At 45.0% G+C, this 15,563-nt stretch overlaps 1 protein-coding gene across 1 annotated transcript in view; it reads right to left on the reverse strand.

The window, feature by feature from the left end:
• Positions 1-2,788: 2,788 nt before the first annotated feature.
• Positions 2,789-15,563, reverse strand: part of LOC106562330 (ubiquitin carboxyl-terminal hydrolase 8) — a 32,173-nt gene continuing 19,398 nt past the window's right edge. Inside the window, exons 13-21 of the mRNA XM_045688867.1 lie at positions 11,860-11,955; positions 11,402-11,476; positions 10,856-11,154; positions 10,068-10,289; positions 9,194-9,404; positions 7,716-7,952; positions 5,911-6,053; positions 5,658-5,790; positions 2,789-3,507 (exon numbers count right to left, since the gene is read on the reverse strand). Of these exons, the coding sequence (XP_045544823.1) occupies positions 3,349-3,507; positions 5,658-5,790; positions 5,911-6,053; positions 7,716-7,952; positions 9,194-9,404; positions 10,068-10,289; positions 10,856-11,154; positions 11,402-11,476; positions 11,860-11,955 (1,575 nt within the window). The 3' untranslated portion in view covers positions 2,789-3,348. The remainder of the gene's footprint in view (positions 3,508-5,657; positions 5,791-5,910; positions 6,054-7,715; positions 7,953-9,193; positions 9,405-10,067; positions 10,290-10,855; positions 11,155-11,401; positions 11,477-11,859; positions 11,956-15,563) is intronic.

Consider the following 15,563-nt stretch of genomic DNA (forward strand, 5'->3'; position numbering starts at 1 on the left):
TTGGTAGATTTGAATGAATGAATGTGTTTTATACAAACACCACAAGTGCATTGTGCTGTTGGTTTTCATAGAATGTGGCCAGCATAAAACAAGCAAGAACTCCCTAAACAACGCAAAGAGTTCATCTGAAGACTGGTGCCAAAAAGCAGTGAGCTGTGAAGGGAAGTGTTTTTAAACCTCTCCTCTTAGGGCACACCAAAAACATCAACACCTCACCAGGAGAAGGCCGAGTCTCAAATGATTCCCTATAAAAGTGCACTTCTTTTATGCCTGCGTCTCTCCCTGTCAAAAGGTGTGCTCTTTATAGGGGATAAGGTGCTATTTGGGATACACCCTAAGTATGTAGTTTAGAATACTCCTTTATCAAATAGTTAGTCATCAATCATGCCAGCTGCTTCTCTCTAAAGGATCATTTGTGAGTTTAAATAGAAGAGGAGAATCCCCCTCGGCACCATGTGTTTAGTGTTGCATGTGCAACATCATCAGAAAGCTGTTAATGTTACTGTATGTACAGATAAGTCACTCTACCTAAGGAAACGTCCAAATACAGTGCATTGGGAAAGTACTCAGACCCCTTTCCTTTTTCCACATTGTCACAGTACAGCCGTATTCTAAAATGTATTAAATTAAAACAGCAATCTACACACAATACACCATTAGAACAAAGCAAATACAGGTTTTTAGAAATTTTGGCAAATTTATTACAAATAAAAAACAGAAATACTTTATTTAGGTGACCAAGAACCCGATGGTCACTCTGACAGAGCTCTAGAGTTCCTCTGTGGAGATGGGAGAACCTTCCAGAAGGACAACCATCTCTGTAGCACACCACCAATCAGGCGTTTATGGTAGGGTGGCCAGACGGAAGCCACTCCTCAGTAAAAGACAACATGACAGCCCACTTGTTTCTCATCAGACCATGAGAAACAAGATTCTCTGGCCTGAATGCCAAGCGTCACGTCTGGAGGAAACCTGGCACAATCCCTATGGTGAAGCATGGTGGTGGCAGCATCATGCTGTGGGGATGTTTTTCAGCGGCAGGGACTGGGAGACTAGTCAGGATCAATGCAAACATGAACGGAGCAAAGTACAGAGAGATCCTTAATGAAAACCTGTTCCAGAGCATTCAGGACCTCAGACTGGGGCAAAGGTTCACCTTCCAATAGGACAACGACCCTAAGTACACAGCGAAGACAACGCAGTAGTGGCTTTTGGACAAGTCTCTAAATGTCCGTGAGTGGCACAGCCAGAGCCTTGACTTGAATCTGAATGAACATCTCTGGAGAGACCTGAAAATAGCTGTGCAGCAACGCTCCCCACCCAACCTGACAGAGCTTGAGAGGTTCTGCAGAGAAGAATGGGAGAAACTCCCCAAATACAGGTGTGCCAAGCTTGTAACGTTATACCCAAGAAGACTTGATGCTGTAATCGCTGCCAAAGGTGCTTCAACAAAGTACTGAGTAAAGGGTCTGAATACTTATGTAAATGTGATATCAGTTTTTTATTTGGAATAAATTAGCAAACATTTATAAAAACCAGTTTTTGCTTTGTCATTATGGGGTATTGTGTGTAGATTAATGAGAAAAAAAACGATTGAATACATTTGCTGTAATGTAATAAAATGTGGAAAAAAAGTCAAGGGGTCTGAAAACTTTCCGAAGGCACTGTACGTCACACTAAACGTCCCTATACGTCACTCTCCCTAACTAAACGTCCCTATACGTCACTCTCTCTAACTAAACGTCCCTATACGTCACTCTCCCTAACTAAACGTCCCTATACGTCACTCTCCCTAACTAAACGTCCCTATACGTCACTCTCCCTAACTAAACGTCCCTATACGTCACTCTCTCTAACTAAACGTCCCTATACGTCACTCTCCCTAACTAAACGTCCCTATACGTCACTCTCTCTAACTAAACGTCCCTATACGTCACTCTCTCTAACTAAACGTCCCTATACGTCACTCTCCCTAACTAAACGTCCCTATACGTCACTCTCCCTAACTAAACGTCCCTATACGTCACTCTCTCTAACTAAACGTCCCTATACGTCACTCTCCCTAACTAAAAGTCCCTATACGTCACTCTCTCTAACTAAACGTCCCTATACTCTTCACTAGAAGATTCACAGTACATGGAAGCTTAAATAAGGTCTGTGTATACTAACAAAAGTCCGTCCACTCCACACAGACTCAACTGAAACCCAGAACTAGCAGAATTACAACGTTGCTGTGTTAAGAACAGGTTTTAAGCTGCAGTGATTAGAACAGGAAACCCTCTCCCTACTCTCTGGTTTAATATGAATAGATGTTGTGTTTTAACAGCTGTTGAGTTCTCTATGAGTTGAAGCATTGGAGTGCCTGCGTCTCTCCCTTTCCTGCACACACCCAGTCACTAACCCACCCTTCCACCACACACTACAGTATGTCTCTCCCTTTCCTGCACACACCCAGTCACTAACCCAACCTTCCACCACACACTACAGTATGTCCCTCTCTTTTCACATATCCACATTTCAACCTGTCAGTTCAGTCTACCAAAACCACCAAACCTAGCCAGTTCAGTTATCCAAAACCACCAAACCTTGCATGGCCATACTAGTGAACTTTTGCTTAGACCATGATTTTCCTCCTTAAAAACAAATCTTGCTCCCAATGGTATTCAGAACAGCCGCCATGGAGTAGATCACGCCACCACCCCGGACAAGCAGTGGTAAATTACTGCTATTTGACAACACCACGAGAGTCAGCGCCTTTGACAATGTATGAAGAACAAAAGTTACAATATAATCCTCCTACTTTTTTAATTGAAAAGTACATGGATGTGTGTTGAATGGATAAGCAAAAACATGGAACTTCATCATATATGCGAAAACCGTCATTTTTGATGATGTCACTTGCCTAGTCAAGGAAGCATCATGCATCATATTGGGGAAACTCCACTTAGACCATGGGTAACAAATTAAACCAATCAGTTGGAAGCAAATTTACCTAATGAACAAATGTGATTGGATGGTGGCTCTAAGTTATCTGATAGGTTGATTTGTTATCGGATATAATCATCTGCTTAGCTGGCCTAAGCATCGTGGCTAATTAGCATCGTGGCTAATTTGGCCAGGTTGGCCTGAGAGAAAAAGCTAGCAGCTAGCCATTTTAGACTAATGGTTTAAACCATGGTCTAAGCAAAAGTTCACAAGTATGGCCCCTGGCAGTTCAGTTCAGTTAACAAAAACATCACCAGTTCAGTTCCTTTCTCCCACCAGCAGAGGAAGCTGAGTCAAAGCAGCCTGCATGTTAGCTAGCCTTTATGTAGCCTCATAGCTCCTAGCAGTGTTGCAGCTCTGCCCTCACAGGGAGGAGAAGAAGAAGATGTACGCTGCGGAGGACTTGACGGTGGAGGTGGAGATTTCAGAGACCTCGTGGTCGTCAAACTTGTACCAGCGCTGTTTCATGGCGTTCTTACAGTAGGCTGTGTAGTGACCCCCATCCAGACCGCCATAATGGTTCTGTTACAGAAGGGAAGGACACAGAGGGTTAACGGCCTGTTTGTTTGTTGGACACACCTCCTGAGTCAAGGGTTTTTCTTTATTTTTACTATTTTCTACATTGTATAATCAAAACCATGAAATAGCACCTTATGGAATCATGTAGTAACCAAAAAAGTGCATAACAAATCAAAATAAATTTTCTATTTGCTATTCTTCAAAGTATCCACCCTTGATAACAGATTTGCACACTCTTGGCATTCTCTCAATCAGCTTCATGAGGTAGTCACCTGGAATGCATTTCAATTAACAGGTGTGTCTTGTTATTAAAAGTTAATTTGTGGAATTTCTGTCCTTCTTAATGCGTTTGAGCTAATCAGTTGTGTTGTGACAAGGTAGGTGCGGTATACAGAAGGTAGCTCTAATTGGTAAAAGACCAAGCCCATATTATGGCAAGAACAGCTCAAATAAGCAAAGAGAAACGACAGTCCATCATTACTTTAAGACATGTAGGTCAGTCAATACGGAACATTTCAAGAACTTTGACAGTTTCTTCAAGTGCAGTTGCAAAACCCTTAAGTGCTATGATGAAACTGGCTCTCATGAGGACCGCCACAGGAAAGGAAGACCCAGAGTTCATTAGAGTTACCAGCCTCAGATTGCAGCCCAAATAAATGCTTCACAGATTTCAAGTAACAGACATCTCAACATCAACTGTTCAGAGGAGACTGCGTGAAATCAGGCCTTATTGGCTTTGCCGCAAAGAAACCACTACTGAAGGACACCAATAAGAAGAAAAGACTTGCTTGGGCCAAGAAACATGAGCAATGGACATTAGACCCGTGGATATCTGTCCTTTGGTCTGATGGGTAGAAATGTGAGATTTTTGGTTCCAACAGCCTAGTCTTTGTGAGACGCAGAATAGGTGAACGGATGATCTCCACCGTGAAGCATGGAGGAGGAGGTGTGGTGGTGCTTTGCTGGTGACATGTGAGTGATTTGAGGTTGAGGGTTGAGGTCAGGGCTCTGTGCAGGCCAGTCAAGTACTTCCACACAGATCTTGACAAACCATTTCTGTATGGACCTCGCTTTGTGCAAGGGGGCATTGTCATGCTGAAACAGGAAAGGGCCTTCCCCAAACTGTTGCCACAAAGTTGGAAGCACAGTCTCTAGTCTAGAAAGTCATTGTATGCTATAGCGTTAAGATTTCCCTTCACTGGAACTAAGGGCTCCAACCATGAAAAACAGCCCCAGACCATTATTTCTCCTACACCAAACTTTACAGTTGGCACTGTGCATTTGGGCAGGTAGCGTTCTCCTGGCATCAGCCAAACCCAGATTCGTCCGTCAGACTGCCAGATGGTGAAGCGTGATTCATTACTCCAGAGAATGCATTTCCACTGCTCCAGAGTCCAATGGTGGTGAGCTTTACACCACTCCAGCCGACGCTTGGCATTGCCCATGGTGATCTTAAGCTTATGTGCGGCTGCTCAGCCATGGAAACCCATTTCATGAAGATCCTGACGAACTTTTTAGTGTGCTGACGTTGCTTCCAGAGGCAGTTTGGAACTTGGTAGTGAGAGTTGCAATCCGAGGACAGACCATTTTTATGTGCTACGTGCTTCAGCACTCACCGGTCCCGTTCAGTGAGCTTGTGGCCTCCCACTTTGCGGTTGAGCCGTTGATGCTCCTAGACGTTTCCACTTCACAATAACAGCACTTACAGTTGACCGGGACAGTTCTATTAGGGCAGAAATTTGACGAACTGACTTGTTAGAAAGGTAGCATCCAATGACGATGCCACGTTGAAAGTCACTGACCTCGTCAGTAAGGCCATTCTACTGCCAATGTTTGTCTATGGAGCTTGCGTGGCTGTGTACTCGATTTTATACACCTGTCAGCAACGGGTGCGGCTGAAATAGCAGAATCCACCAATTTGAAGGGGTGTCCACATACTTTAGTATATATAGCGCATGTAATTTACCAAAGGCTTTTATCCAAAGCGACAGTAGTTGATGGGGGCATACATTTTGGTATGAGTGGCCACTGGGGGAACCCACGACCCCGTCGTTACAAGACCCATGCTCTACCAACTGAGCCACACAGGACCAGAAGACGCACAGCAAAGTATTTGACTGCAGTGTTTCCAGGCTGGTGCTAATAGTACTTACAGACACTCCAAACAGGTTGTATCTCTTGAGGCTGGCTCTGGGTCCGATGACATACTGACTGAGGTCTAGATTCTCCAGAGGGAAGTCTACTGTCGTCTGCAGCTTCTGCTTCCAACGGCCCTCGTACGAGAACCTACAAGAGACCGGCAGTACTGGGGTTAATACACATTGTTATCACTGTGTGTGTGTGTGTGTGTGTGTGTGTGTGTCTTGGTCATCGTGTCATTTCAAATGCACACGGTGTTGTAGGTACCGTTTAAGGTGAACCAGTATGATGGGCGGGACCTTCCAGATCTCCAGTTTCTTGATGGAGTCCCTGAGAGCTTTACAGTGTCGACAGAACACCTTGTTCTGGTCGGTCAGCTTCTCCTCCTTAGAAAACAGCTTCAGACAGTCCTGGAACACAGTAAGACATGGTTAGATTAGACAGCTTCAGACAGTCCTGGAACACAGTAGGACATGGTTAGATTAGACAGCTTCAGACAGTCCTGGAACACAGTAAGACATGGTTAGATTAGACAGCTTCAGACAGTCCTGGAACACAGTAAGACATGGTTAGATTAGACAGCTTCAGACAGTTCTGGAACACAGTAGGACAGTAGACTTCAGACAGTCCTGGAACACAGTAGGACATGGTTAGATTAGACAGCTTCAGACAGTCCTGGAACACAGTAGGACAGTAGACTTCAGACAGTCCTGGAACACAGTAGGACAGTAGACTTCAGACAGTCCTGGAACACAGTAGGGCAGTAGACTTCAAACAGTCCTGGAACACAGTAGGACAGTAGACTTCAAACAGTCCTGGAACACAGTAAGACAGTAGACTTCAGACAGTCCTGGAACACAGTAAGACAGTAGACTTCAGACAGTCCTGGAACACAGTAGGACAGTAGACTTCAGACAGTCCTGGAACACAGTAAGACAGTAGACTTCAGACAGTCCTGGAACGCAGTAGGACAGTAGACTTCAGACAGTCCTGGAACACAGTAAGACAGTAGACTTCAGACAGTCCTGGAACACAGTAAGACAGTAGACTTCAGACAGTCCTGGAACACAGTAAGACAGTAGACAAGCCTAACAGAGGAGAGGGTTGGTTACACATTGTATTACGTTTCAAACATAACATTTTGGTCGTTGAGGCAGTGTTGGTTGCAAGTGTGTGAATGTGTGTATGTCTGTGTCTGTGTGTATACACGTGCATCTACACACACGCGCGCGTGTCTCCTAACCTATGGGAATCCCTTATTGGTTGAAGCCAGCAGCAGAGAGGTACATGATGGTCTCAAAGGGGTGTGTGTGTGTGTGTGTGTGTGTGTGTGTGTGTGTGTGTGTGTGTGTGTGTGTGTGTGTGTGTGTGTGTGTGTGTGTGTGTGTGTGTGTGTGTACACCTCGTGTAGTGTGACTTCATTTTGTTTCTTATTTCACCTCATTTTAACATCGTCATAAAGAGCACGTTCACCTTCCTAAAAAACACAGTTTTCCATCTCAAGAGGTTCAATTAAAAATAATGACTACAGTAAAAGTGCCACAAACACCCCCAGAAACATCTTGTTTTCAGCCTGGTTTCCTTTCCCCCTGTAAGCAGGTGTGGGGTCTCCGCCTGCTACATTAGGTTACAACTAAAAAATAACAGGGTTGACAATTTCATCCTAAAATCAGACAGAAATGTTCAAATGAGGGACAGACATTTCATGGTATTAGATGAATCACATGAAATGAATAATGATGTTCAGAAATGACTGTCAAAGCAACAGAATAACCTGGGCTTTACAATGATGGTGAAATTAACTGGGTTAAAATCTTCCTAGAAGTCAGAAGGATGCACAGAGGGACATGTCAAAATGCTGAATTGTGGCACTTTAGCTAGCCTTTATTCATATAAAAAATATATACATTATATATTTATAGAATTTCCCATATGGGCACTTAATTTAATATAACAGGCTTTTAAAATGCTATATTTCCGACCAATGTCTACTTAAAATATCAAAAAGGGACAGAAAAAAGGTTTTCATTTGGAAAAACGAGCCGTATGTGTAAACAGGCGTGTTGTCTTACCTGCAGGGAACACTTGTTGGTGGAGGCCAGCGGCAGGGTCAGGTACATAAAGGTCTCGAAGGTGCGGGACTTCCTGTGGCAGGTGAGACACTGAACTGTGCTCTTAAACTGTCCCTGGAACAGCGCTACGATGATAGATTCGTTGAGCAGCTTGTGTTTGCTCCAGGCCTGGTCAGCGGCCCGCTGGTCGTCCAGATCGTCATTCTCCTCCTCCGTGTAGCACTTACGGTTAGCAACCTTCAGAGAGAGGACAGGTGGAGAAACACAACCAGCCTCAACACAATTCACATCAATACAACTAGCCTCAACACAACCAGCCTCAACACAACTAGCTTCAATACAATTCACATCAATACAACTAGCCTCAACACAATTCACATCAATACAACTAGCCGCAATACAACTAGCCTCAACACAATTCACATCAATACAACTAGCCTCAACACAACCAGCCTCAACACAACTAGCTTCAATACAATTCACATCAATACAACTAGCCTCAACACAATTCACATCAATACAACTCGCCTCAACACAATTCACATCAACACAACTCGCCTCAATACAACTCGCCTCAATACAATTCACATCAACACAACTCGCCTCAATACAACTCGCCTCAATACAATTCACATCAACACAACTCGCCGCAATACAACTCGCCGCAATACAACTCGCCGCAACACAACTCGCCGCAATACAACTCGCCTCAACACAACTCGCCTCAACACAACTCGCCTCAACACAACTCGCCTCAACACAACTCACCTTAACACAACACAACTCCCTTCACCATTTTAAAGCTGAACGTGTGATGTACTCAAAAAGGCTTTTATATCCAAAAGATAGAATGTGCTTTTATATTTCCAACGGATCAGCAACGGCACTGACATCTCCAGAAATTACAAGTTACCTTTAATAATATTATATATGCCATTTAGCATAGGCTTTTATCCAAAGCAACTTACAGTCATCCAGCATTCATTTGACATATGGGTGGTACCGGGAATCGCACCCACGATCCTGGCATTGTAAGCGCCATGCTCTACCCCGCCGGGCCACAGAGGACCGCCGCCCCGGGCCACAGAGGACCGCCGCCCCGGGCCACAGAGGACCGCCGCCCCGGGCCACAGAGGACCGCCGCGCCGGGCCACAGAGGACCGCCGCGCCGAGCCACAGAGGACCGCCGCGCCGAGCCACAGAGGACCGCGGCGAGCCACAGAGGACCGTGGCGAGCAGAGAGGACCGCGCCGAGCCACAGAGGACCGCGGCGAGCCAGAGAGGACCGCGCCGAGCCAGAGGACCACTTTGCAGTATAATTACTACTGTAGTCAACTCCAGCTCAGCTTTAACTAGGCACCTTTGACAGGAGTTGTCATTGTTCCATTCCAGAATTCTACCGTACTATGTAACTTTGGAGGCACTAGGTAATCTTCAAACTATTTTCCTTGTTAATCACTTTTCTCCAGTCTCCCTACCTTGTTGAGGTCCTCGTGGAGTCCGTCCATAAGGAAGAGCAGCAGCTCCTGGGAGTCCTGCTGTTCGTGGCCAGAGAAGGATTCATTGATCTTCCCTATTGTGAACTTAAAGTCGCGGGGGCTGATACACTTATACAGGCCTGACCACAGAGCCTTCATGATCACACCAAACTCCTCTGCTACCTCGCCTCGGTGACCCAGGACATTAGCCCTGTCGGGGGGGAATAGAGAGAGCGCGTGAGACAGGCAGAGAGAGACAGAGAGGGAGGGAGAGAGACAGAGAGAGTTAGCTGTATATGTATGATCCTCTTATCTTGGTAGTAATTCTTGTTGAAGTGTTATTACTACATTATCAATATAACTACAATTATCAATTCAATTCAAGGGGCTTTATTGTCATGGGAAACATATGTTAACATTGCCAAAGCAAGTGAGGTAGATAACATACAAAAGTGAAATAAACAATAAAAATGAACAGTAGACATTACACTCACAGAAGTTCCAAAATAATAAAGACATTACAGATGTCATATTATGTATATATAGAGTGTAGTATCAATGTACAAATGGTTGAAGTACAAAAGGGAAAATAAATAAGCATAAATATGGGTTGTATTTACAATGGTGTTTGTTCTTCTCTGGTTGCCCTTTTCTTGTGGCAACAGGTCACAAATCTTGCTGCTGTGTTGTCACACTGTGGTATTTCACCCAGTAGATATGGGAGTTTATCAAAATCGCGTTTGTATCATCTGACTGACCTGTCGATATCCTCCTGATAGAGGTTCTTGTTGAAGTAGTCAACCATGGCCGGTGTGTTGCATTATAAATCACTACATTATCATTACTACATTATCATTACCACTACATGACTGACCTGTTGATATCCTCCTGATAGAGGTTCTTGTTGAAGTAGTCAACCATGGCCGGTGTGTTGCAGAGACACTGCAGGATGGAGTTCATGTAGCAGGTGTTACCTAGGTTACGCAGGCCGGTGAGCGAGGCGCCCAGACCGCCGAACACAGGGTTCAGGTTTCGGATCTTAGCCGCAGACGGACGGGCGATCTCCACCTTGGTGTAGACGGTAGCAGTGGATGGTCTGGGGGAGGGATGGCAGTGACAAGTTACAAACAGTACAGTACAGTCAAATAAACTGGATTATAAAACAGATGGCTACTGTGACGTCATCAACATTCATACAGAAATGTGGATTAAATACTTATGGAGACTCAAACCTTTTAAATCAAGTTTTGTCATAATCCAATTGTATTTTTTATCATATCCATGAATCCAAATGATCTAGAAACATTTAAATGCAATTTAGGGTTGATTTTAACCCCAGACTCAGATTAAGTGTAGTCCAGGGGTGTATTCATTAGTCGGATTCAATTGGACAAATTCAGCTAGGTCCCTCCCCGTTTCGTTCGGTTCTCTCTGTTGGCTTCCGTTTGATTCCTAGAGTAAAATGGTAAACGGTTTCCGTTGCAAAACATTTTGTAACAGACAAAATGCTTTGCAACGGAATCCAACTAATGAATACACCCAAGGACTTAAAAACATATTTGTCATTGAAAAATAGCTTTTTAGTCCAGTAGTAGGCTTAATTTGAGTGAGTGAAACGTATATATTGACCAGGCCCATCCATGTGACGATGATGTCACCTACTTGGTCTCCCTGTTAAAGGTTGGGCGCGTGGCTGCAGTTATAGGGGCGGTAATCTTCTTTAGCCCCTCCTCCCTCAGGTCCTGGCTGATGTCTGGAGAAGAGTAGGAACGTTTCAGTTTGGACTGCTCCTGGTCGCGGTCCATGGTCTGGTCTGGCTCAGCGGGGCGGGGCTGCTTCTGTTTGGCCGGAGGAGGGGTGGAGGGGGGCGTCTGGGGCACGCTGACCTCAGGGGGGTAGCGGTGCACCCGGTTGGTTGGGGAATGGTAGTAACGGTAGGTACCGGTTACCGTGTCCAAGAACTGGTGGAGAGAGGATAGAGAGGAGAGGGGAGAGCGTCTTTCATTCTCCATTTTCTTTTTCTCACAACTGATGGTTGTGTGTGAAAACATTCTCCATGGTATTTGCATGCGATGTAGTTAACCATTACACTGATAGAATATGTACACTTCAATGCTTTCCCCTTGCTGGCTACTTAGCAATTCTCTTTAAACATCAAGAAACTAAAAGGTGAAATAGTTTGATATGTGAGTTTAGTGTTTGTTTTACCTTCATCCAGCCAACAGGCAGGCCTGGTACACTCCTCCCCATCTCCTCACTCCTGGCTCTGGTTAGTAGCTCCCGCTGTGGGACAACACACACATTACATACATTACACATGTTACACACACAGTGTATAGAACGCAGCCAATGTAAGGAGAATTCCGCCCAGACAAAGGGGGGTAGCTAGCGGTAGTATTTAAATGCAGGGTTCTCCTGTTGCTTCACTAGAATGTTCCCGGCAGGCGATGGTAGAACAAAAAAATAAACAATATAAAAGAAAAATCGCAAACTTGGGGATCAAATGTCCCAAGTGCCATTTTTGTGCCACCATTTCCAAGAGCGGTCAAGAACATGCACTCTGGATGCGGAAATAACTAATAAATAAATGTAAAAAAATACTGAAACTTTTTGTAAAACAACAACATGCCATAATGATGTGGTGGTTTAGAGTGTTGATTATATACCTTGGGTATGACATAGTCATCAACTGTTCTATGCTTTAACATCCCAGGCTGACGGCTCCTCTTTACATCACCACTAAGCTTCAGGGGGGAGGGAGCCTGGGGTTTGGGAGGGACACAACACAGTGCAGCTCACATCATTTGACTATGCAGATTAGCTTTATGGGTACCAGTGAGATTGATGGGCTGTATATTAGGACAGTGGTTCTCCAAATCTCTCCTCAGGAACTCCCCAGGTGTTTCACAAATGTGTTGTAACCCTGAACTATCTCACTTGATTCACCAGGTCAAGGGCCTGATGATTGATTCACCAGGTCAAGGGCCTGATGATTGATTCACCAGGTCAAGGGCCTGATGATTGATTCACCAGGTCAAGGGCCTGATGATTGATTCACCAGGTCAAGGGCCTGATGATTGATTCGCCTAGCCAAGGGCTTGATGAGTGGTTGACAAGTTGAATCAGGTGTGCTAGTTCTGGAATAGATCAAATACATCAACCAGCTGGGGGCCCCCGAGGAGAGGTTTGGACCGGCTGGGGGCCCCCGAGGAGAGGTTTGGACCGGCTGGGGGCCCCCGAGGAGAGGTTTGGACCGGCTGGGGGTCCATGAGGAGAGGTTTGGACCGGCTGGGGGTCCCCGAGGAGAGGTTTGGACCGGCTGGGGGCCCCCGAGGAGAGGTTTGGACCGGCTGGGGGTCCATGAGGAGAGGTTTGGACCGGCTTGGGGTCCATGAGGAGAGGTTTGGACCGGCTGGGGGTCCATGAGGAGAGGTTTGGACCGGCTGGGGGTCCCCGAGGAGAGGTTTGGACCGGCTGGGGGTCCCCGAGGAGAGGTTTGGACCGGCTGGGGGCCATGAGGCGAGGTTTGGACCGGCTGGGGGTCCCCGAGGAGAGGTTTGGACCGGCTGGGGGTCCCCGAGGAGAGGTTTGGACCGGCTGGGGGTCCCCGAGGAGAGGTTTGGACCGGCTGGGGGCCCCCGAGGAGAGGTTTGGACCGGCTGGGGGCCCCCGAGGAGAGGTTTGGACCGGCTGGGGGCCCCCGAGGAGAGGTTTGGACCGGCTGGGGGTCCCCGAGGAGAGGTTTGGACCGGCTGGGGGCCCCCGAGGAGAGGTTTGGACCGGCTGGGGGCCCCCGAGGAGAGGTTTGGACCGGCTGGGGGTCCATGAGGAGAGGTTTGGACCGGCTGGGGGTCCATGAGGAGAGGTTTGGACCGGCTGGGGGCCCCCGAGGAGAGGTTTGGACCGGCTGGGGGTCCATGAGGAGAGGTTTGGACCGGCTGGGAGCCCCCCGAGGAGAGGTTTGGACCGGCTGGGGGCCCCCCGAGGAGAGGTTTGGACCGGCTGGAGGTCCCCGAGGAGAGGTTTGAGAACCACTGTAGTAGGATATGGGTAACACATGGGATGGGCTTATCAGATTTCCGTTGGTCATTGGGGACAGTCTACTTACTAACTGGTGGCTAATGGATAGTATTAAATTGAGGATATTATCAGACGGGTGAGATGGATGGATGGGGTTTATACTAAGAGATGGGTTGGCTATGGGATGGGCTTACTGGTGTTGGGCTGGAAAGGTACAGTAGAGACTGGGAGAAATGGTTAGATGTTTAGTGTCTCTTTCAGCATCACAGAAACAGAGACTCACTGCCACAGACAGACGGAGAAAGTAGGCTGGCCCTCCAGGAAGTCTCGTAGTTTGATGCATTGTGCTCTTTTTGGCTATAAAGCCCTCTTGCATAAACTTCCGCCATACCTTACCTCATTGGATACCTTCAGACGTACAATTTACCAGACTTGGACTCAGGGATGGCTAACCCTGGAGATCAATCTCCACCGAGTTACGCAAATCTGCTTTTAGTTTTTTGCCGCCTCTCATGTGGAATGATCTCCAAAAGTCGTTGAAGTTGGTGGAGTTGGTGCCTCCAGGGTGATTCAGGCGGATGTTAGAGGGCCTTCTACTGAATAATGTGGTGGTTTCATAGGATTGGGTTTTGCTTTTTGTGTTTCGTGTATATAGATGTGTATAGTGTAATTGATGTGTATATAAATGTGTATAGTGTAAGTGATGTGTATATAAATGTGTATAGTGTAATTGATGTGTATATAAATGTGTATAGTGTAAGTGATGTGTATATAAATGTGTATAGTGTAAGTGATGTGTATAGTGTACTTGATGTGTAAATAGATGTGTATAGTGTAATTGATGTGTATATAAATGTGTATAGTGTAATTGATGTGTATAGTGTAATTGATGTGTAATTGATGTGTATATAAATGTGTATAGTGTAATTGATGTGTATATAAATGTGTATAGTGTAATTGATGTCTATAGTGTAATTGATGTGTAATTGATGTCTATAGTGTAATTGATGTGTATATAGATGTGTATAGTGTAATTGATGTGTATAGTGTAATTGATGCGTATATAGATGTGTATAGTGTAATTGATGTGTAATTGATGTCTATAGTGTAATTGATGTGTATATAGATGTGTATAGTGTAATTGATGTGCATAGAGATGTGTATAGTGTAATTGATGTGTATATAGATGTGTAGTGTAATTGATGTGTAATTAATGTCTAGTGTAATTGATGTGTATAGTGTAAATGTTGTGTAGTGTAATTGATGTATATAAATGTGTAGTGTAATTGACGTGTATAGATGTTTTAGTGTAATTGACGTGTATATAAATATGTATAGTGTAATTGACGTGTATAGTGTAATTGATTTGTATATAGATGTGTATAGTGTAATTGATGTGTAATTAATGTCTATAGTGTAATTGATGTGTGTAGTGTAAATGTTGTGTATAGTGTAATGGATGTGTATATAAATGTGTATAGTGTAATTGATGTGTATAGATTGTCATGACGTTGGCCTCTTGTGGTACAGGGAGGACAGTTGACTCCCTCCCTTTTGCACCACCACCCAACCTACCTTCCCCCCAATCCACCCTGTGTGTAAAGGGTCGTAAAAACTCTAAAATTCCAGGAGAGTCTCTGGCCACATGGCCCATAGAGAGACAAAGGAAATTCTTCCAACTCATAGAATTGGAGAACCGAGCGACATGTGTGTGCTGGAGAAGGTATGGAAGATTGGTGAAGAATCCAGCTACGAACTGATCCGCTTGGTACAATTTTGTGATACTCAGAAGAGACAATATAGCCATATTACCATAAAACTGTTTATATAATAGCATCAGCTTGAGACTTGCAACATAATGGTTGTATAGAATGTATTAATAAGGATAAAGCTTTTATAATACACATGAGATGCTATTGTACTGATGTAATGTGATAGAATTGTATTTCTGTAACCAAATCTAACTCAGTCATAGGCACGCCCCCAGGGACCCATACAGGACCAGGCGTCATTTGACAAGCCTGTTCTATGGGCACTATAAAACACCCCCTGATTTACATTTAAACAGACCAGGCCTACACTCGATGGCCAATAGGTTTACCATCCAATTCCTCTACTGAAAGTGAACCATACCACGTGGTTAACTTTTAGACTATTGATACCGACAGAATAAGAACAAGTCTTTGATATTAATTATTAGTCTGCAGCTAAGTAAATTATATCATTGAACGCGAAGACCAACGAAACAACCATTCGATAACGACATTAATGAATGTCGCTTTGAAAGATCCATTCTAACCGAGAGAGAGACTCTCCATCAGAACTACTCTCCAACAAGAATCAGAACGAC

Source organism: Salmo salar, chromosome ssa11 (genome assembly GCF_905237065.1).
Source record: "Salmo salar chromosome ssa11, Ssal_v3.1, whole genome shotgun sequence".
In the NCBI taxonomy this organism is placed as follows: domain Eukaryota; kingdom Metazoa; phylum Chordata; class Actinopteri; order Salmoniformes; family Salmonidae; genus Salmo; species Salmo salar.